This window comes from Oryzias latipes, chromosome 17 (genome assembly GCF_053564925.1).
Source record: "Oryzias latipes strain Hd-rR chromosome 17, Olatipes_Hd-rR_3.1".
In the NCBI taxonomy this organism is placed as follows: Eukaryota; Metazoa; Chordata; class Actinopteri; order Beloniformes; family Adrianichthyidae; genus Oryzias; species Oryzias latipes.
Genome location: NC_136253.1, coordinates 35,576,902 through 35,599,319, shown reverse-complemented (window position 1 = coordinate 35,599,319; position 22,418 = coordinate 35,576,902). Strand labels below are relative to the sequence as shown.

Genomic DNA, 22,418 nt, shown 5'->3' with positions numbered 1-22,418 from the left:
GAAGGCTTTTCGGGCGTGCAGGAGACCAAATCTGTGCAAACGCTTCTTTTTGCAGCGAGGCAGAGCGAGGAGAGTGTCTCAGTGGAGAGATGGATGACTCCTCTGTTTGTTGATTAAAGGAAAAGTTTTGGCACCTTCTTCTGGAAGATCTGCCATCCTCTCTCTGCAGATGTGAACACGTGAACCAAGCAAAGAATCTTTTATCCACCCGTGAAGTGTTTCAACACGCGGCCAACTTGCTCAAGGGCAACAGTGATAGATGGCTCGACAAATACAAGATAATAACCAAGACATCACCTGCAAAGGAAATTGATTGACACCTAAAATGACTGATAAATGCATTTAAATAGATTCTTGTGCCAACGATTACTCTCCTGTTGTTTTCAATCCAAACATCACTAATGAAACGTTTGGATCTATTTTTTACAAAGGCAGAACTGAGCTTTAGTAATGCTTAATATCAATACCTTAACATCCATGAATACTGTCCCTTTCCCACTGCGTCTGGTTGGGGCGGATGGGCGTTCTGCAGGTGAGGAGTGGGCTCAACCGGGGGCAACAGCAGCTTTGAGGCAAAGTTAAACCTAAAGGGGCTTTTTTGGGGCTCTGAAGGAAGTCACATGTGTTTGTGTGGCAGCAGGACTTATAATAATGAATATATTGTCTCCACAGCTGATATCAATCAATAACCTTTAAGGAAGTCATGAAATTGGAACATCAGAATATTTCCCGCCATAAAGCTGCTCAGAAAAACGCTTTATTGGATGGATAACATGTTTTTACAGCTGGCAGCGCATGGTCTGTCGCCCTGAACATCAAATGTTGTTAATCAAACACGTTGAGCTGAGAAGTGACACATTTACATTCTCCATCATGATGACGCAGCTCTACAGTTTCACTGACTACGCTCCTTCATTTAAATGTCTTCAGATTTCTAACACGTCTGATTTTTTTATTTACTTCACATTTTTGGACAACCCCCCCCCCCTTTTTTCCATTCCTGCTAACAATTCACTGATTGATAATCAAAACATTCATGTGACCTAGATTTTTCCATCTTGTGATGAACAGATAAAAGCTGGAAACTTCTGCCACGCTCAGTGGGTTTGTGAGCGGCTCACACGCCAACGTTGTGTTGGAGCGTCACGCCAAGCGTCGTCATGGACCCACAGGAATCCGCACGGTGTGTGAAACCTTCATCTCTTCGTCTTCAGCTCAGGTGACCACGCAGACAGACTCCCTCCACGTTCAGCGCCAGAGCAGCAAACGCCCTTCACGTGACGTTTCCACTGAAGTTGGGCTTGTTTCCGGCGCTCACAGAAGCTTCCTGAACAGGAACTACATGAGGACACAGACCACAGAGTGGCGCTTCATCAGCAGACCGTCCGAGCCCGCTCTCCGCCTGAATCTGGTCTGGGACCCCCTGAGGAAGGCCTGGCTGTAGCCAGCAGCCTCCACCGAGCTCCTCCTCTGGATGCGGTGGAGTAAAATCCTGTAGGTCCCCGTGATGGGGCTCCTCACATCCAGGTTGTTGAGAAGATGGGCATCCGTGATTCCAATGTCCTCCAGGACTGCCTTCACACTCAACTCCTCTGAGGTGAGGATGCGGTTGGGGTCAACCAGGTCAGAGGGCGTGGGCCTGTGGGGAGGGTAGGCCTGGGGATACTCGATGCCTTTCAACCATTCGCTTTTCATGAGCTGTGCTGTGGTGTAGCGGTCGATGGGAACCGGCCTCAGGAGGCCCTTAATGATCTCCTGGCAGGGCTGAGGAACGTACTCTGGGATGGAGTAGGAGCCCTGCAGGATGCAGCACTTCAGCCTGTTGGTGTTGGAACCTTTGAAGGGCGTGGCGGCCGTCACCATGAAGTACAGCAGAACCCCCAGAGCCCACATGTCCGCATACTGCCCGATGTAACCTCTGTCTTTGAAGAGCTCCGGAGCGGCGTAAGGCGGAGAGCCGCAGAAGGTGTGGAGGACGTCGGTGGAGTAGCAGGATGCGCTAAAACCAAAGTCCCCGACTTTTATGCAGAAGGTGCTGGTGTAGAAGACGTTCTCCGCCTTCAGGTCCCTGTGGACGATGTTGTTATCATGCTGGAAGCAGAGAAAAGAAAGAGAGTTTAGAAAACAGCTGGAACTTTTATGAGAAGTCAGAATAAAACAGATCTGAGCTGGATTCTGAGTGTTCAGGCTGCTGCTGCAGAGCTCACTGCAGACCAGAATGTCAGCAGCAGAACCGTTCCTTAGTGTCTTTGCACAAAGATCAGCTTCATGCTACGTTCACACATTCAATGAAAAGTCGTGTTCACATGCATTTTGGGCTTCCGCATTCAAAACTCTCAATATGCCAGTTTTTATGTCCAATTTTGGGCTCTTCGTACAAAACGTGCAGCAAAGAAAGTTCAACCAGTTCAACTTTGACTAATCCAGGACTTGGATTTTGACGCATGGAGGGCGTCTTTTACCACTGATGGAAGCATTAACCCTTTGAAAAGTGATCATGGAGGAGAAATGAATAATAACGGCTTGTGGAATTCTGGGACACCAAGTCTTTCTTTTATCGAAATAGATCTGTGACAGAAAAAGTCCAGATCTACACCTCTTTGACATTTCACAACAGCTGCAGGAGACGGAGAGTAAACAGTGGAAAAAGAAAAGGAAGCCCCTCCCTACTTGTCCAGTGTGAACGTAGCTCAACAGCTGGACTGGAGCAGCAGACAACAGAAAGATCTGAGCTACAGTCCGAGTGTTCAGGCTGCTGCTGCAGACCAGAACTTCAACTGCAGAACCGAGCCTTCGTGTCTTTACTCACAGATGAGAACCGCATCTTCTGAGCTTCTGCAGCTCAGAGCAGCTCCGCCCCCTCCAGGCTTTGGTTTCTCTGTCCGGCAGGCGGACAAACCGACAACCTGCTGTGGAAGCAGCTTGGGTGGAGGGACGTCCATGTACAGACATGCGTGTGCACGGTTATCGGTCAGTGAAGTAATGTGTGCTGTGGGCTCACCATGTGCTTCACCGCAGACAGGACCTGAGAAAACACCAGCTTGCTCTCCAGGTTTGACAGGCGTCCCTTGGTGCTGACGCGGGTGAACAGCTCCCCCCCGCTGGCGTACTCCATCACCAGGTAGAGCCTCTTGAAGGTTTCCACCACCTCATACAGGCGGACTATGTTGGGGTGGGAAAGCCTCACCATGCAGGTGATTTCCGACGCACAGAAGGCGTGCAGCGGTTTGCCCAGGCGCTCCTTATCCAGGACCTTCACCGCCACTCTCTCTATTGGGTGCAGACACAGACAAGCCGTCAGGTCATTTCTTCTTCTACCTCTGATCAGACATGGTCGGCATCGACTTCCTGTCCATGCAGATGTAAGCCTCTGAATTACAGCAGCAGAGCGGCTTACCGGCGTGGCTCAGGCGCTACACACAAGCTGAGATGGCGGGAAATGTTATGGATTACTGGGTTGCTGGTTGATGAGATTAACCACGTCTTCTGACATATGGAACGACCCAGACTGACAAGGGTTTATGTCAGCATCTCTGCGCATTCATCTCAAGCCTGGATTTGACATCAGACATGTGACTCTGACCGTCAGGAGACACAAATAAAAGCATCCTTCTGCGAGCCCAGCGGCTTCAAAACATGTTTCTGTGGACGTTCCTTAACTGCAGAACTGCCATATTCCAATAACACACAGGCGTTGTTTGTGTGGCTACAGGGCAGTTTGAAAGACTTTTCTCCTCACAAGAACTGCCGACCTCATATTAAAGCAACAGGCTTTAACTGACAGACGGGCTGTGTCCAAATTCAATCATTAGTGCCCTTTTTAGGGCGTTCGCTATGTTTTTGGGGGAGTCTCTGTAGAAAACCAGCGTGCATCGATGCTCACTTCATTGGTGATTATAGACTACAATGCATAGCGTTGTTGGAAAAAAGGTATTTAAATGTATATTTCATGAATCCTCCAAGTTTTCCTCGTCAGAACACGGTGGATTCGTGAAAAAGTCTTTGCAAAATGTTCATATTTATCAGGTTTTTACTGCAGCAAATCGATTTGCCGATTAAAAAAAAGTAGTGATCATGGGACAGATTAAAATCCGTGTCACTGGATTGTCCTGCAGTCTATTGGCGGTTAGAGAGTAATGAGGGAATTCGAACACTACCCGTCCGTCTTTGACCCCGTGACCCTTTGACCCCGTGAACACGGACCGTCCGCGTGTTCCACCCGATCCGTGAAGCTGCGACTCCAGAAGATTAAAAAAGAAGGAAAAAGCGGGAAGGAAAGTCTCACCTTTCGTCAGGTCATGAATTCCCAATCTAACCTGGGAAAAGTTGCCGGAGCCGATCTCCCCCCTCAGCTCGTAAAAGCCCACCCGCCGTCCAAATATCAGGTCGTCCATCACCCTGTCCGAGTGGGTCAGATTGTACAAGGCCTTCCCAAAGACTGTGCCCTGCACCTCATCCTCCGACAGCTTTGTCTCCATCTTTCTGTTTTCGTTTTGGTTTTCCAAAGCGACGCTCTTTTCAGGCCATGGGGACGTCTTGAGACGAGCCCCTGAGACGCAGAAGGTTGAGGATGAAGACACGTTCAGACTGAAGCTAGAACCTGCAGAGATGCATTTCCACTCACATGATTTCTTGGTGATGTTCCTCTTGCTCTTCTCTGCGTTGATGTTTCTGTTGCTGCAGTACATCCTTCCCGTCCGACGCGCCAGACGTAAATTTTCTCACAAATGCGACAAAATCACAGGAAAAAAAGGCGAACCAGAAATCTCAGTAAAAGTAGATCCTTCAGAACGTCTGAACATAATTTCAGCTCAAACCATCTGTGAGCATCAGAAAGAAAGTGTTCAAAGTTTTCAGTGAAGAAATGTCCGGTCGATGTTGGCGTCGTGCAGCTGCTCCTTCTCACCGGCTCTGTCTCTCCTGGAATGTAATCCACAACCTCTGCACAACGCCCTGTAATCCCTGGCTGCTGGACTCCTCCCATGCAGACAGAACGTCTCTGGACGTGACTTTAGCCCCTCTAGACACAAATGCAGCTCCTGCGACGGAGCATTGAGGGGATTACCTTCGCAGACAGCAGAACCACTGTAGAGGTCAAGAAGGTCACAAGAAAATACCTGCATCTGGGCCCGGAAATGCAAACTCGTCCTCAAAAACATCCACGATGAAGGTTTTGACAAACATCAGCAGCACTTTGGCTTCAAGGATGAAGATTTCAATCAAAGTTGTTGGCTGTGCTGCTAATAGGAAGGTATATTTTAGCAGATGTGCTTCAGTTCCAGATATGGTTACGTGCTGGCCCCCGGTGTGACCGGGTGTCCCGGGACCCGCCAGGATTGGCTGACCCAGACGGCGAGCCTCGCCACAGACGGCCCGCAATAACACAAGGATGAGCTCCTGTCAGGCTCAACAACCATCTCCAGACTGGACATGAGTCCGTCTGACAGTCATAATCAGCTTCTCGTGTTATGAGAGGCACGATATAATCCGATTGAGAGCCAACATCTGAGCATGTGCGGAGTCCCGGGACAGTCTTCAGCCAGGACGGATGGAGGAGGAAAGGTAAAGATGGCGTTCATGTGATGAGGAAGGCTGCGTCCAGCGACATGCAGCAAGGAAAAAGGGAAAGAATGAGGTTTCATGAATGAAAACGTATGGACAAAATACTAATGACATTTTAAAAAGTCAGTGGACCTCAGAAAAGGTGACCTAAAAACAGAAATAAGTTTTCTGTGAATATTTGAGAATTATGACCAAACAAATAATTATTTGTTGCTTCTGTTTTAGATGTAAAAATCAGGTCTAAAAGTCATTAAAGAACTGATATGTGGCGTCTTTTTTCCTACTTCTTGTCTTTTTCTGCGAACTGGACTGGTGACACTGTGACACGTCTCAGGACGGTCCGGTCACAGAAACAAAGACGCCTCTCAGGAATCACAACCAAACACTGGCAGAAGGAAACCTCATGTCTGTGGAAAGGAAACCAACATTTCTGCAGGATCTCCATAAATCTCTGTGACATTTGTTGGATCTTCTGATAATGATCTCTACCAGAAAGTGCTGCAGGATGGGGGGGGGGGGGGGGGTCTCTGATCCATTAATCTGAGTGAAATGAGGAGATAAAATCAGCACATCAAAGGAAAGGCCTTGATTCAGGCGTGACTGCTACACCATAAATACTAAGATCATAAAGCAAATATTTACTGAAAATAACTTTAAGACTGAAGACAAACTTGTTTTTGAAGTTTCTGGATCATTTGTTGCTCTGTTGCTCCTCCTTTTGCGAGGAGAAAGAGGAGGTGGGATTTGAGGGAGGAGGCCCGGCCATTTGGTGTGAGGCTGAATAAACACGGAGGTGCTGCAGCTCTGTGAAGGTGAGGCCCCCCCATGCTGATCCTGTTTGTGTGTTTGGGTCGGTTTTGTTTTAAGTCCGAGGTGCTAAACGCCTTCCCCCTGAGATAAAGATGACGAAAGCCTTTGAACGAGCGAGTCCTCGTGGCTCCAGGATACTTAAGCTCCTCATTAGTGGGAGCTCAGGTCCTCTGGAGACGCCGGCCGGGGTTCTTCTGGAGCAGAAAGGGAGACGCTGGGACGCATCCTTTGAAGTGCTGGCGGCCTCTGAGGCTTTCAGCATGGAAATGTGATTAGCTTGGCTTTGGGTGACGTTTGGGGCAAAAGCTGCGTGCTATATAAGCTTTGGGGCATCAGTCAGCAGAGGCGTAGTCCGGAGCAGGCAGCAGGAGAAGCCTTCAGCCAAAAGTCATGGATGCACCTCAACATCTCCTCCTCCTCCTGACCTGTAAGTCTGTTCTTTCCTGCTGTGGACTCCATCCGTCTGCTTCAGGTCATCCTGCAGTGATGCCAAATGAGGCCACTTTCTTAACACAAAAGGAATTATTTTGCACATAAATGAAGTGAAGTTGCTCAGAAAAACCGACTGAAGCTCGTCTGAAGTGAACTTCTTTTTGTGTGTTTGTCAGTGAGCGGCGTGCTGAGCAGACCCAGCGACCACAGAAACCTCTTCACGCAGCGAGCGTGCTGCAGGAGGCAGAGCCATGTTGTGTTCATCGGACAAGGTGAGACGGACCGGACCGCTCCAGTCCAGAACCTTCAGTCCACATCTCTGGGATCTTGATCTTGAAATGGATATTTTGATTTGGAGACAGCATGTAGAGAATCCTCATCATGGAGGGGGGCTTCATTTTCTGCACCCAGCTGGTTCTGCTGTCGGGTGGAGCCGGTCTGGGTTCTCCAGGTTCTTCACCTCTCGTCTCCCCCTCAGACATCTCCGGGGGTCCTGTCAGCGTGGATGTCGGCCTGTGCAGGTCTCACTGCGGAGCAGCGGGAGGATCTTCACAAGCACGAGGCCTGCAGGAGCAGTCCTGGTCCATCCTGGACTTCCTGAGGAGCAAGAAGGTGGGTTAACCTCTGACTGCTCCCCCCGCAGCCCCCCGCAGGGGGCGCTGTGACTTCAGCGTCTCCTGCCTTTCATCCACACCTTTTTGGACTAAAACTCTTTCTGCTGTCTGAATGCAGAGGAGGGCGCGTGGCCCCCCTCCCCCGGAGAGCACGCCGCCGCACAACCAGCTGCCCTCCTGCGGGATGAGCCAGGTGTGCGCGCCGGCAGGCGTGCGCGTGGAGCGCGTGCTCCTGTTCGAGGGGCCGCGGGAGGTGGAGGTCATCCAGGAGTGCCACTGCGAGGTCCGGCTCAGCCAGTGCATGCGCGTGCCCGCGCTCAAGACCTACTACTCTGAGACCCCCCACGAGGCTGTTCTGGACGTGGGGGGGTGCTCTCGCTCCAAGGGCTCCCCAGGTGTGTTATCAGGAGAGCCAGCAGGTGTTCATGAAGGCTGCTTCATCTCAGGCTGTTTCCGTCTCCATCCACAGAGGGCTTCTCCTGCCTCCCCACCAGGTTTGACTCGGTTTTGGTGGAAACCCCCAACAGGGTGGAGCAGGTCCAGACTGTGGTGGACTGTGAGCTGAAGGAGACCTGCTACAGGGTCCCCCATGTGGAATATTATTACGAAATAGTCCACCATGAGAACGGAGTCAAAGAGGAGAAGCTGAGAGTGAGTGAAAACGTTCCCAAACACAGCCGCTCCGCCTCATCCGCCTCCAAACGGAGCTTCATGAATTATTCCTGCTGGATCAGAAGATCTGACCCCAGAGGAACGGCACCCACTTCACACCCCTTTGTGATCCAGCAGACAGGAAGGGGCTTTTCAGCCGGGTGTCAGACTGCAATGGGGGGGTTATTCATCAGACAGCACGTCGTCTTCCTCCTGATGACATCCTGGCTGTGAAAAGCCGGATCTGATCGCTCCTGAACCGAACCTTCAGGCCGTTTAGTGGAAAAAAAACAGATTTTTGTTTTTCTGCTTTCAGACACAAATCCGTCAGTTTTCATTAGACTGAAGGAGCAAAGCAGGCCTGGACTGAGCCAGCGCCACTAGAGGGTGCAGGGAGACTATTTGGGGGGTTCAAGTCTGGGTATGCTGAGAGTTTGGGGTGTCCCCCCCCCCCCCCCCCCCCCCCCCTAAACTGTATAGACAGCCATTATTAGTTCATCTGTCCCATAGTGTCTCTGCATTTACCGGGCTTTGGACGGGCGCATGCAGGAGACTGTTTGTGCATCTATATGCTTTTTGTCTTTGATCTATTTGTTGTTGATGGTTTTTGTTCTTTTATCGTTTTTGTTTCTTTAGTTACTTGTAGCTACGTCTAGCTGTGAACCAAAGACAGATTTGGGTTGTAACTTCACCGTTTCCATCCATTCAGAGCTGCGAACGGTTCCTTCTGCTGCTCGTCTTCCATGTTTGTGGAGCACAAGTCAGAGAGGAACAGCGGTAAACACAAATGGTGTCAGCCGCTGAACCAAAGCCCCCAACACGTGAAGCTGCTCTCAGACTCAACTGGGTCAATATTTGTTAGCAGCTGAGGCTGATCCTCCTCTCTGTTCTGCTAATTCTTGTCAGGAAATAGACGTGGGCAGATGTTTGGGAGGCTGCTCCACAGGAAACCGATGCCTTCTCAGGTAAGTACGAACCCCCCCACCCCCCCATGACAACAGCCTGTGAGCTCTGACACCTTCACCCTCGTCCTCGTCTGATGTTCCTGACCAAATGCTCCTCTCAGAGCTTCAGAGATCGCTGTGCTCTGACTTCACTGCACTAAACCTGTGAAACTCAGAATAAAAGATCTCTGCAGCAACACAAACGCCTGTAGCTGAAAGTACTACACTTTTTATGAAGTTTACTTGAGTACTACAGAGACCATGTGAGTGTATAGGGAGTACATGAACAGAATTGGAACATTCCAAGTTTACGTGGTTTGGTAGTATATAAAAAGTAACACCTTTAGTAAAGACTAAGAATACTTGTAGGCCCTAACCCCTAAAAAACTATACAGTGCTGTACTATCTAGAACCCTGGATGTGAAAAGCAATTCAGACGCCACGCTCACTACTTTTTTAAACGGCGGATATGACATCATTGATTTCAGGAAGTTAAAATCTCATTGATATGAGCGTTTTGGGACGATTATTTATGAGTCCACTGTTTTTGATGGTTTATTAAAAAAATACATTTAAATACATTTTGCTTTGGTAAAAAAAATGCATTGTGGTCTATATTCACTGATCTAGTGAGCATGGAAGCACACTGGTGTTTCACAGAGACTTCTGGGAAATTTCTAGGGCTCTGGATTTTGGAATTGTGGATTCAGACACTTGAAAATGGTAAACGCCCTATGTAGTGAAGGGAAGGAATTCAGACACAGCCATAGTTAACTGAAATAGACTAGTTGTTTGCTGAGGGACGGGTTGTTCTTCGAATGACTTTGGTTCATTTCTGTGCTGCAGAGGCTCATCGGATCCTGAAAGCTGCTATCTGTGGTCGGAACGTCAGTCCACCTCCTGCGTCCCTGAAGGTTACGAGATCCACAGCTTAGTCGACCATCACGTGCAGCCGCGCACCGTCCTGTCCATCACCTCCTGCCTCTGCCAGTCCTAGGACAGCGCCCTCTGCTGGACACCCTCAACTGCTCCAAAGACTGGCAAACAGACCCCCCCCCCATAGCATGTCAACAACGTTCTACCTTAAAATATTATTGTATTATTTGTAATATATGTAGAAATCATACTTTTGTATATAAACATAAGAAAACTATTGTTTGTTTTATGATCTGTGCTGGATCGTAGTGGTCGTCACAGCAGCTGAGAACGTGTAAACATAATCCACATCATTTCCTCAAATCACACACACAAAATTCAAAAAGTACTATTTTATTATTAGACTACACACAACAACTTAAATTCTACCAACATGGAAGTAAAAAGTACTGCTTAGTATGGCTGGGAATCACAGGGTACCTCACGATACGATGCGATTTGGGATACGTTGCTCACGATATCACGATATGACGATATTGTGATAATCGATATGTTGTCTCTAACAACTCACCATTTATCAAACTTTAAGAAAGAAGAACTTAAAAACTACTTTTTGGAAAATATTTCCCCATTTATTTTTTTCGTTTTTAAACACAATATAATAATAAACAACTTGTGTCCTATTTTGTGTAATAATAACAGACTTTTGTGTAACATTTCTGTAATCAGTAATACTCTGTCTTTGACAAACAATGACAATTTTCATTTGGAAATATCTGCAAAAGTCGGTTTAAACAATAGTGAACATGAACAGCAGCCATTATTTAGTACAGAATTGCTGTAAACAGGATCAAAAATGAATAAGTCAAGTAGCTGCCAGGCACATTGGTATTAACTTTTGAAAAACAAAACCATAGCTAAAGCATTATTTAAAATAATAGCTGTAAATCAGATATTAATTCTGTGAACAAATTCTAGTGTCTTTGTTAAAAATAAATGACACCATTTAGTGCAAATGTGGTGGAAACAAAAATATAATTCTCTCAGAAAACAAAAATTAAGTAGCTAGAAACTTTCCTTTAAGTTATTTAAGACTTAAACTGTTCTCAAAATAAATGACCAGGAATAAAATCTATGAAGAACTTAAAGAGCATCTAAAAGTAAACATCTTTGTGAACAAAACGTTTGGGGGAAAATCTGCATGTGATGTTTAAATGTTCATGTTTTTCTGGAGAACCACAGGCTTTTTAGCGTTAAGACAGGAGGAGGGGGGGGGGTCTAAGGTCAGGGATGCTTACCGGTAGTTTAGTCTGTTTCGTTCCGTTTAGTTTAGTTATTAACCTATTGAATTATATGACTTCATGCTCTTCATGATTTCATGTTTATTGAAAAGCCCATTGAGACGACTATTGTTGTGATTTTGGGCTATATAATAAAATTGAATTGAATTGGGATCCTGCATTGCTCAGGTTTGTAGGACATACAACATTTCCCAGCCTTTATTAATAAAATGCACCGTGAATGTCACGTAGGACTCCATGTCACACATGAGCCCCCCTCTTTCTGCTGTTTCCGTCTCAACCATAGCTCTGGTCTGGGCGTCCAGCGCAGGGATCATTTCTTCATCTTATTTCTGGGAGGGAATGTCAAAGCGTGGCTCTAATGCATTCAATAAAAACCCAAACCCCTCGTTCTCCACCTCGCTGCAGGGACGGAGCCCCTTGTACATTTAAACAGTAATCCCGTTTGTTGTTGCCTCTGCTCTCACTATTTTCCTTGTTTTTCCCCTCCGCCATTTTTGTTTAAATGTGTATTCTTCTTCGTCCGCCCGCGACAGCCAATCTCATAAATAAAAGGTTGATACTTGATGAAGACGCATCGAGAATCAATCATGGGACTAAATATCGAGATATATCACCATATCGATGTTGTGGCACACCCCAGTACTCTGAAGTAGAATATCTGAAGATAATTAAGTAAATGTGATTCTTTACCTTTACTCTTTTGACGTCAGAAATACAATTAGGTTGTTGTTTTTGTATAAACCGTTGTGTTTTTATCCAAAATGTCTGATGGATAACAAGCCCTCAAAGGTTAATCTGCACATGCTCAGCTTAGAGAGAATGTTTAAAAGAACAGGGGAAAACAAGCAGGGGAAGCACGTGCAGAGCGCGCGCGCAGGTGCTCAGCTCCTCGTGTTGGGGCAGATGTGTGAAGCAACAATTTCATGTCAGTTTTCTGTTTAATCCCGAGTTTGTTTGTTTTTTGTTTTGATTTCCCGCGAAGTATCGCGGCGAAATAAAGCTTTGATCTCCAAAAAGTATGTTAAAGAGAGGAAACTGCCTCAGGTAGCAGGTCTTTGGCGCATGCGTAACAGTGCGCAGAGATGAGAAAACGCAGGTTCCTTACAAAGAAAGAAAGAAAAGTAAAAAGAAATTTGAAATGAAAACAGGAAATAAAGTTTCTGGAGGCTATATTTCAATTAAGTTCAGGCCTCCTGGACACATCTGATGCGTAAATACGCGCCGGAACCGAGAAAAAGATCCGCATCTTTGTGCCAAAGCTCCATGACTTGAAAAGCCGCGAGGCGTGAAGCGGTTATGTAAATATCTCTAAGTGCAGCTGGCATCAGTGCGTAATTGGTTTCCACCTTAAACAATGAATCCATTATTGTAGATTAATGGATTCCTTTGAGAGTAAGCCACCTCCCACCAAGAGCTTCGGCCTCCGGGAAGTCAACCCCAGCTCAATTTCTGTCTTCAAATCGACATTTCCCTTGTTTAAAGGATTTCTCAAGGTGCTGGAAGCACGTTACACCACAGCTGCTCCACAGAAAAGCATCTGCAGAAACGTTGATTCTCCTGGATTTGAGCTTTTATTGCCAGACGCGGAGACAATGGACTTGTTAACGTCGCCATTAGTGTTCCTTTACATTGGCTGATTGCTGATTTACATTAGCGGCCAAATAGCATCTTTACTGCTGTTTACTGAGGGTATGGGGGCACTGGAGGGGACTGAGGGGGGCTCTCATATAAAGTCTGTAGCCTTCAGGACTGGTCAAACTCTCCGACTCTGAGCTGCGTCCTCCAGCCGTCCGGGAATCTGCTCCTCCAAGCGCACAGATGCGGCCCTTCCTGATCAGCCTGTGCGCGCTCCTGTGCGTCGCCGCCGCGCGCCCTTCTCCTCGGCATCCTTTCAACGATTTTCCCGCCGATGCCGAGTCAGAGGAAGTTCGCTCTGCAGCCATCAAGAGACTTTTGGAGGTTTTTGGCATGGAGGACCCCCCCGCCGTCCACGGACACAAGCAGCCGCCCCAGTACATGCTGGATCTGTACAACACTGTGGCGGATGTGGACGGCGTGACCAGAGACCCCTCCCTCCTGGAGGGGAACACTGTGCGCAGCTTCTATGACAGACGTAAGCTCGGAGAGCCAAACGCTGCGTCCCGGTGCTCCTGCGGGTTCTAACGACACCTTTGTCTTTGCAGTGCGCAGTGAGCAGGTGGAGTTCCGCTTCAACCTGTCGAGTGTCGCAAAAACCGAGAAGATCCTCACGGCGGAGCTTCATCTGTTCAAGCTCAGACCTCAGGCCACGCAGACGTTCAACCGGCACCACTTCTGCCAGGTCCGGACAGCTAAGTTCAGGCCGGGTCAGAGCTGCAGGGCTGCGTCACTGTTTCTGCTCATGCTGCGTGTTTGTGTCCTTCAGGTCAGCATCTACCAGCTGATGGAGAGCAGCAGGAGCAACAGCACGCAGGAGAAGAAGCTGCTGTCCGCCAGACTCCTCCCAGTTCACTCCTCTGGCTGGGAGGTCTTCACCATCACTCCAGCTGTAAGCATCTCCTCATCTTTACTCGTTGGAGCCTGTGAACATGTGTTAACAGCGGCTCTGCTGAAGGTCCGGTCCTGGATGACAGAGGAGGGCAGTAACCTGAGGCTCCATGTGGTGGTTCAGACTCTGGGGGGAAGTCAGGTGGACCTGAAGCTGATCCGCTTCGCTTCAGGACGCCACCACCACCCGAGCAAGCAGCCCATGTTGGTCCTCTTCACTGATGATGGCCGTCAGTCCGCCACCCTGGAGAGCTCAGGTGAGTTTCAGCTCCACATTCATCCAGGGCTTTCCCTCTCACTAAAAACTCCCCAAACAACCCCAGGTGGGCTGTTTTTACCCCAACTCTGAGGTCAAAAAGGATCACATTTCTTCCTGGCTTATTTTAACTCAGAAAAGCCATAAACTTGGTTAAAATGAAACTACTATAACCCAACAATATATCCCGACACCTTATATTGTGTTGATGGTGTGAAAATGGACCAATTTTGACCCGAACACAATATAAAGGTTAACCCAAAGACTGGGGTGAAGGAATAACCCGAGTGTTTTAACCCTTGTGCTATCCAAGGCACGTTAACGTTGGGAGTGGGGTCATCTGGACCCCACAAGATGGCCCATGGGTTAAGGGTGCAGTGATTCCAACGGAACCTAAAACCAATAAGTTCTGATTTACGGTCATGATGCCTGCTCACACCGTCCTCCTGTAGAGATTAACACGTTTGACGTCTCGGTTCCTCCCTCAGACTCTGGGGAGTCCACCTCCACCCTCCCCCAGTTCCCCATGTCCTCTCCGTCTTCTCGCTCCGCCCGCTCGGTGGACTACAGCGAGGACCACGGCGTGCCCAAGCCCTGCCAGCGCTTGCCCCTCTACGTGGACTTCGAGGAGATCGGCTGGTCGGGCTGGATTGTGTCGCCGAGGGGCTACAACGCCTACCACTGCAAAGGCTCCTGCCCGTTCCCTCTGGGTCAGAACATGAGGCCCACCAACCACGCCACCGTCCAGTCCATCATCAACGCCCTGAAGCTGGTCCGAGGCATCGAGACGCCGTGCTGTGTGCCGGACAAACTGCACTCCATCAACCTGCTGTACTTTGATGATGACGAGAACGTGGTGCTGAAGCAGTACAACGACATGGTGGCTGGGAGCTGCGGCTGCCACTGACCATGAGCGCGCACGTGCACACGCACACAGCCAGCATCACTCTGAGGCCGCACTAACAGGCAAACCTGAGCAAAGATTGTAAAATATGTAAATATTCATAAATATTAATATATGTTTATGACAGATGTGTTATTTACACAAATGTAAATGTGTATATTGTGTTTTCTGCTGAGTGGGATTGTAGTTTGAATAAAGGTCAAATGACAGAATGTTTTTTTTGTTATTTTAAAAAATCCGCTCAAATGATAAACATGATAAACTTTAAACAATTTAAAAAATGCATTAGTAAACTGAATTATGATTCATACCATGTACAAAAGTATTATTCATTCAGGTGAATAATTGTTGGGAGCCTGCTGTTGCCAGGTTCCCCCAGCAGAGGGCGCCGCTGTGCTCTGAGAGGACAGAGCCAGTCAGTCACCTGGTGCAGGTGAGGAGGTCAAAGTTACCTTCAGAGGGGCAGGTGAAGCTGTCTGAATAAAAAGTTTAAAGACATTTTTTAAATTTACTTTGACTAAAAGTTTTTCTTTGCAATAAAGTTGAATAGAAAGTGAATCTGAACCGTCGTCTCGGTGACTTTTGACCTCTTGTCAGCCGAACTTCAGCAGAACCGCGTTCTTGATTCACAAGCACACCCATCAGACAAACACACTTAGGACGCTCATTGAGTTTCCCTCTGTGTGTGTGTGTGGGGGGGTTCAGGTCAGGTCTCCGCGTCCCTCAAACATTCGCCGTTTGCATTGATCAGATGCAATAAACCGTTTCTCTGCAAAAAGTCGTCCCAGCAGGCCGTCAGAGAGGATGGTAACCTGATCGGGGAGCGAGGCGTTGGCCGTGCCGTGGCACTAAAGGGTTGAAACCACTTGGCACGGTGCTCGACGACAGCCCTCATTCACTGCCACACGGGCTCCTATTCAGCACACAGAACCATAAACTGCTGCCATTATAGTGGCAACCAAAGGGCCCGGCTGCGACCCGACACCCGATCTCCTCTTTGGCTCCGGCCTCCTTTTGTGCCAGGATTTCATATCTGAACTGCCCTCCATAAAAAGCCCTCCAGGCTGCAGCCATGGACCTGCTGCTCCAGGATGGGAAGTAAGCAGAGCATCTTCACGGCACAGCAGCTGGATGCCTACCAGGTGGGTGGAACACCTCCTGAAGACTTCCTCGTGTCTTTGAAGACCTCCTCAGCGTTGTCATTAAACAACTTCAGGACATTCAGGACATAGAAGTTCTGGATTCTGGATCCTGCAGGTTCTCTGAACATCAGATTTGACTCATCAGGAATTATTCTGCTCCTGTTTCATTCCAGACTGTTTGACAACAGGACCCGACAGAATAGAATAGAGTACATTCAATGGTGCGTTAGCATCATCAGAATAAAAACAACAATAGAAGCAGATTAAAGCCAGTATACATATGCGTACATGTGGGCGTGTCCCGGCGTCTCAAACGCTGAACACCTTAGGAAGGTAAACCACCACAAAAACAAATCTGAACTGTGCTGCTGATGACTCCAACCTAACTTTAGCAGCAGGAAGGTTGAAGATGATGAGAAATAAATGTTTGATGAAGACGTTCAGGGCTGCAGGGTCTGTGGGGTCTGCTAACCTGTCCTGGTCTCTCAGCAGGACTGCACATATTTCACCAGGAAAGAGATTCTCAGGTGAGCCTTCACATGTCTGCATCTTATTTCTGTTGGTTTTGTCTTGAATGCTGTAACTTTTAAACACCATCCTGCTATTGAGACTGTTTTTTGTCTTCAAATCAGCTTCACTGGCTGTCCTTTCAAAATACAAGTCTGGAAACATTTATTTTGAAATTCTTTCTATGTTCTCTCTAGATTGTTCTACCGGTACCGGGATCTGGCCCCACAGCTCGTTCCTCTCGACTACACCAAGGAGCCAGATGTGAAGCTACCATATGAGCTGATTGGCAGCATGCCCGAGCTGAAGGTAGAGCCGCCGCCGCCGCTCTGCCACCCCCCGCCCGCCCCCGTCCCCATCCCCATCCATAATGCACGAGCAGCTAATCGACAGAATTCTTTGAAAGGTTATCCGTTACATGACTCCCTTAAACTTGAAGAATGCCGGTGGGTTCCAGAGGGCAGGTCAGTTGTGCAGCTCTCAGGTAAAGTCAGGTGAACAGGTGTGGCCGCTCAGAGTCCAGAGACCCAACCTCCATCCGAGCCTTTCCGTCCTTCGACCTGTGAAACGCTTTGTTAACCAGACCGTCTCTGGTGTCGGTTCGGTCCAGGACAACCCGTTTCGTCAGAGGATTGCGGAGGTTTTCTCTGAGGATGGAGAAGGAAACATGTCGCTGGACGACTTCCTGGACATGTTCTCCGTTCTCAGCGAGATGGCGCCTCGGGACCTGAAGGCCTACTACGCTTTCAAGATCTACGGTAAAGACTTTTCTGACGCTCGTCTGGAGACGTCCCTTCAAACCTCTTCCAGATTCTTTTGGTTTTCAGTTGAACATTAGGGGCAAATTTAACGGATTCAGACCTGAAAACCACCAAGTACGGCCCCTAAAGCCGGATCAGGTGTGTCCAGGTGATCAGCTGCCAGTGGGGCATTAATGCAGACCCCCGAGGCCTCGGGGGTCTGCATTAATGCCCCACTGGCAGCTGATCACCTGGATCAGGTATGTCCAGAACATATCTGAATGTTTTAGCGGCTCGTTTCTGACCCCAAAGCTATGAAACAAACGTTTGATTCTTCCCCAAAGACTTCAACAACGACGACTTCCTCTGCAAGTCGGACCTGGAGAAGACGCTGACCAAGCTGACCCGCGGCGAGCTGGGCGAGGACGAGGTGAAGATGGTGTGCGAGAAGGTGATGGACGAGGCGGACCTGGACAACGACGGCCGCCTCTCGTTGGAGGACTTCCAGCACATGATCGTCAGGGCTCCAGACTTCCTCAGGTGAGCTCAGGCGTCGTGTGGATCGACGCTGCTCCATTAAAGCCTGTTCTGATCCGGTTCTGGTCTCTCCACAGCACCTTCCACATTCGGATCTGAGGAGCCAGAACGTTTGTCTGAAAACTGTTTTTCACCATCTGGTCTGTAGAAAGTAGTCGTCCCAAACCCTGACCCGCCGCCGGACGGAGCCGCGGTCCATCGGCCGTCCCACCAGGACCCGGCTCATTAATTATGACGATCGGCAGCAGATTCCTTTCATATCTGAAGGGGTTTGGTTACACAAATATAAAGAAGCAGCAGCGCACAATGCAGCGCCGAGGGGAGGGCCGCTGGTCATCGGAGCAGCTCCTGGGGGGCAAACGAGGGCCGACGTCCATTCAATGAAAACAACGCTCACAGCTTTCATCTTCTTCTTTTAATAAAGCAAAAGTACACGTCTGTACAGAGCGTAGATCCATTCTAGACGGGTTGAGACAGAACATGGTGTGTTGGGACATATTTACAGTCTCTGACCCAAACTCTCCTCGTGTTACACAGAAGCAAAGCAGATGATCATGTTCAGTCTATGAAGCAATGACACGCGTGTGGAGATATGTTCACAATGGGGACGCATGGATGTTGGAAACGTGCCGCGTCCTAAAGCTGCGGCTCGACTCTGACCGGAGAACACGACGCCCTCAGGATGACCCCAAAAACAGACAGACATTCATCTGGAGGAACATTAACATACACACTCCTCAGCAATCACACAACACAAACCAGCAACACGTGAAAGTTAAGACACACAATTTAAATGAAAGGTGACTTTTTGTTCTGAAAGAGGAGGGAAAACATGACATTTCACAGACATGAAGCTGAACGTCGGTCAACCGTCACTTTGAGAGATGTCCTTCATGCTTACATACTGCATCAACATACGTGATTACAGGGAAACATGTTTGAACATGTGAGTCATCACAGGAACTGATGGTGGAACAGAGCAGGTCATTTAGAGTCAGACAAACGTCTATTAAAGGACCAAACTACACACACGTCAAAGGCTTTTACTGCTAAAGTGCACAGGAAGCTGCGTGGAGGGAGGAGCCTGTCACACCACAGACGTGGAGGTCAGGCCGGACGTCGTCCCGTCAGACGGCGCAGACGCGAGGCGCTCCTCGGACCTGAACTTTCCCACAAACACGGGAAACGGTTTTCATGACGAGGCTTGAAAAACCGCCATCAGCGATTTTCCAGAACAGCCGCACAATAAGAGCACAGGTTAAACGACGTTAGCTAGAGTTCTGCTACAGGACGGTCACCGTCCTGTAGCAGAACTGCTCTCTGGATCTGAAAGGTAGTCCAGCGGCGGGCCGGGGACGAGCAAACACCAAGCTTTTCTACGGTCGCTGACGGCTGATATGACTCTGAGAAGTGAAAATGAAATGTGGCTACAGTGCTCGTATGAAAGAGGAAGAAAAAACTCTTGAAATGTAAGTAAATGTTCATTTGTATTGAAAACAGTTACAATAATTTACAGATCCTCATCCTCAGTTGTGCAAACTTAACTCTGCGTGAAGTCAAAGGTCCCAGTTTCACCAGCTCTGATCCATGAAGACATCCAAACTCCTGAGTGGAAGAAAGACTCGTGGAAGCTCTGGAGACCAGGTGTCCTCCCCGCCTGACCATAGTGGTCCGTGCTGTCTGAGGAAAAGGCCATGGAAGAGGAGGAAAGAGGAAGGAAGAGTCTGTAGACGCCCAGAACCAGAGCTCTGCTCCTCAGAGCAGACTGCAGCGGAAGAAGCTGGTCTTCTTCTGAGGCTCCGATATTTTCACACCGTGACTGCTTCCCTGTGGCGCGTTGCCCTCCTGCAACAAAACAACACAATCTTCTGTTTTCATGGCTTTCAACCCACTAAAATGACTGAAGAAGAGAAGATTTGACAATAAAGTTCATTTTCTTACCAGTTTAGAGTCCATTTTTGTTTTGATGTCTCTGGCTAGCGTCAAAAACGCCTGCAGTTCCACACAAACATACAAAAATACACGTCAATTCTTTGGATTTCATTGAATACTTGATTTCTGGTCCTCTTGGGAGGTGGGCCTGCTTACGTTTTCAACATTAATGTTGGATTTTGCACTCGTTTCCATAAACTTGATCCCATACTCCAATGCAAGCTATGAGACGAGAGAAAACACAAAGTTAACCCTTTATCTGCCACCTGAAAGCTTCAGCATCCATTACATCCCATAACTAAAAACATATCTGCATAGTCTTGATTCTCCTCACCTTTTCTCCTCCCATTTTGGTCACCTGCCTCTTGTCGTTGATGTCACATTTGTTGCCCAGAACCATCTTCTCCACGTCGGATGAGGCGTGCTGCGGTGAACACGTTAAACGGACGTTAAAACGCTACGCTGACCTTCCCAGGTGCTAAAGACGTAACCTGCTGGTACTAACTTCTTCAATGTTCCTTATCCAGTTCTTAATGTTATCAAAAGACTTCTCGTTTGTGATGTCGTAGACAAGCATGATGCCCTGTGGGGGAAAACACAAAACATGATAAAGTTCACATGACAGATAAAAAGGAAATCCAATTCTGCTGTGCTCAAACTCTGGGGCTGATGGAGGAAGCCCGTCACGTTTAGAGCGCATCGCCATCATTTCTGAAGGCCATGAGGTCAAACGCTTGGATGCAGCCGCAGGTTTGAGCACAGCGGTCAAAGAAAGCGCAGGACAGCGGGAAACCCACCATGGCTCCTCTGTAGTAAGCAGTGGTGATGGTCCGGAAACGCTCCTGACCGGCCGTGTCCCTGATGGAGAACAAGCACAGATTCACAAACGTCTGCATCCAGTTTGATTCCAGAGAAATAACTGTCTTCAGAGTAAAAGGAGCCAAAACATCTGGATGTAGCCATGATGTCCAGCAGAGTTTACACACAAACACTTTCACTAAATCAGCTGAGGGTCAAAATCTGTGGCATCTGTTTAGATCTCAACAATTCAGGCACAAACTCTTCCTTTGTTTTAGGATGTCAAACAATCAAAAGTGCTCTCACCATATTTGTAACTTTATCTTTTTGCCGTCGAGCTCTATCGTCCTAATCTTGAAATCAATACCTGCAGGGACAGAAGGACCGGAACTGTTAAACAAAAGCTGACTAACTGACGGAAAAAAACTCATACATTAGCACAAGACACGAGACCTTTATAGAAAAACCCTAAACGGCCAGAGTTTCAGACTGGTTTGTGTCTTTTTAATGGGCCACAAAGCGGCTTTTCCGGTCAGTTTCCAGAGAGTAGACGGGTCCCCCGGCTAATACTAGCTAACCTCTCAGAGTTTCCACCCGGCATGAGTCTAAAACGATCTTATCGCTTTCAGCGCATTGACATCTCAGAAGATATAAACGCATGGCTTCCAAATACCATTATAAGGAAAATACGTAACTATACATGTAAAATTTGAACGCACTTTTACTGAGATTTTTTAACACTCTCTTCAATATAGTCTGACTCAAATTCCAGCAAGTAGTCGCAACCGGATAGGATGCCCGTGAAAATATACAAACCGAAAATAATGTATGATTCCGGGGACAAAACATACCTATTGTTGATATAAACGTAGAATTAAACGCATCCTCTGAAAACCTGAACAGGATACAGGTCTTTCCAACTCCAGAGTCTCCGATTAGCAGTAATTTAAACAAATAGTCGTATGTTTTCGCCATACTTGACATAGATGCGGAAATCCCGCCCGGTAATGACGGAAGGTGTTAAACGCGGAGACAGCGCCCCCTGCTGGCCCGGAATTCACCTGCAGCGCCGCCAGCCGCTTCTACAGGCGCCGGTGCCCAAACGATGCATTACTATACATTTAAACCATTACATCTCATAAAATGAAACACGTTTCCAGTAAATACGGTAAAAAATTGAAATTCATATTCAGAAGACTAATTAGCAGCTCTGAAAACCATTATCTTGCTCTTTTCATTTGGTCACTTCTAAATAAAATAAGTTATTTTCAATCTATATTTTTTTATATTCTTCATTGCAAGATAATGTGAGAAAAACACTTTAATTGAAATTTGTTATCTAAATATAATAAACTTTGTCTATGAAGCAGAGGGAGTCCTGATGCACACATTTTTAGAAATAAATAGGTCCAAATATAAATTATTTCATCAAACTGTAGTTATGTCCTAAAAAAGTACATTTATTTTAGTTCATTAATCCCTTTTCTATTAAAGGATTACCTCTACAGACAACAGTAATAATACCTGTGAGTTACTCTTGTAAAAGGCCACACAGTCATTTATCCAGTAGTGGGCCGTCAGGTCTTCTCTAAAGGCCTAACAATATTTCTGGATCATTTGTTAATTATATTTGGACCATGAATACAATCATTCCAAATGGTCTGTCCATTGCATTTTATACAATTTATGATATATACAAACTTAATTATTGAAATAGAAGCTCTGTAACTTGGAAAGGCATAACTTTAATGTTGGGAGATGCAGTGGTCCCATAGAAGGCGTTATGTTGATGATACAGTATAAAAATGCAATGATTCAGGTTGAAACAGCCGAACAAGCAGGATGGGTTCAGATGACAGCTACCGGCGTTTTTTACTTCAATC

General features: G+C 47.5%; 5 protein-coding genes across 6 annotated transcripts; 3 read left to right on the top strand and 2 right to left on the bottom strand.

The window, feature by feature from the left end:
- Nucleotides 1-725: 725 nt before the first annotated feature.
- Nucleotides 726-5,039, bottom strand: LOC101168244 (serine/threonine-protein kinase NIM1-like). The gene is made up of 4 exons (XM_004079536.5): nucleotides 4,625-5,039; nucleotides 4,286-4,549; nucleotides 3,002-3,270; nucleotides 726-2,091 (listed from the first exon to the last, which is right to left on the bottom strand). Exons 1-4 carry the CDS (start codon nucleotides 4,686-4,688, stop codon nucleotides 1,339-1,341), a joined length of 1,350 nt encoding a protein of 449 aa, XP_004079584.1. The 5' UTR covers nucleotides 4,689-5,039; the 3' UTR covers nucleotides 726-1,338.
- A 1,416-nt stretch (nucleotides 5,040-6,455) lies between these two features.
- On the top strand, nucleotides 6,456-10,164 carry pnhd (pinhead). 2 transcript variants are annotated; one of them, XM_023965493.2, is made up of 7 exons: nucleotides 6,538-6,799; nucleotides 6,981-7,076; nucleotides 7,283-7,416; nucleotides 7,537-7,813; nucleotides 7,888-8,069; nucleotides 8,976-9,034; nucleotides 9,860-10,164. In XM_023965493.2, exons 1-7 carry the CDS (start codon nucleotides 6,763-6,765, stop codon nucleotides 10,008-10,010), a joined length of 936 nt encoding a protein of 311 aa, XP_023821261.1. In that variant the 5' UTR covers nucleotides 6,538-6,762; the 3' UTR covers nucleotides 10,011-10,164. The 2 variants fall into 2 exon arrangements, with proteins under 2 accessions (XP_023821260.1, XP_023821261.1); XM_023965492.2 differs by lacking the exons at nucleotides 8,976-9,034; nucleotides 9,860-10,164 and having other exon boundaries at nucleotides 6,456-6,799; nucleotides 7,888-8,486.
- Nucleotides 10,165-12,872: 2,708 nt separating this feature from the next.
- On the top strand, nucleotides 12,873-15,076 carry admp (anti-dorsalizing morphogenic protein). The gene is made up of 5 exons (XM_004079467.5): nucleotides 12,873-13,306; nucleotides 13,377-13,513; nucleotides 13,598-13,720; nucleotides 13,787-13,976; nucleotides 14,464-15,076. The coding sequence occupies exons 1-5, from the start codon at nucleotides 13,012-13,014 to the stop codon at nucleotides 14,880-14,882; spliced, it is 1,164 nt and encodes a 387-aa protein (XP_004079515.1). The 5' UTR covers nucleotides 12,873-13,011; the 3' UTR covers nucleotides 14,883-15,076.
- Nucleotides 15,077-15,829: 753 nt separating this feature from the next.
- Nucleotides 15,830-18,044, top strand: cib3 (calcium and integrin binding family member 3). The gene is made up of 6 exons (XM_078935034.1): nucleotides 15,830-16,021; nucleotides 16,514-16,548; nucleotides 16,726-16,837; nucleotides 17,139-17,286; nucleotides 17,613-17,808; nucleotides 17,883-18,044. The coding sequence occupies exons 1-6, from the start codon at nucleotides 15,971-15,973 to the stop codon at nucleotides 17,902-17,904; spliced, it is 564 nt and encodes a 187-aa protein (XP_078791160.1). The 5' UTR covers nucleotides 15,830-15,970; the 3' UTR covers nucleotides 17,905-18,044.
- Nucleotides 18,045-18,205: 161 nt separating this feature from the next.
- LOC101170877 (ras-related protein Rab-8A) lies at nucleotides 18,206-21,615 on the bottom strand. Its single transcript, XM_004079469.5, has 8 exons — nucleotides 21,387-21,615; nucleotides 20,842-20,902; nucleotides 20,535-20,595; nucleotides 20,243-20,320; nucleotides 20,072-20,161; nucleotides 19,894-19,959; nucleotides 19,747-19,797; nucleotides 18,206-19,650 (listed from the first exon to the last, which is right to left on the bottom strand). Exons 1-8 carry the CDS (start codon nucleotides 21,517-21,519, stop codon nucleotides 19,561-19,563), a joined length of 630 nt encoding a protein of 209 aa, XP_004079517.1. The 5' UTR covers nucleotides 21,520-21,615; the 3' UTR covers nucleotides 18,206-19,560.
- Nucleotides 21,616-22,418: the final 803 nt, after the last annotated feature.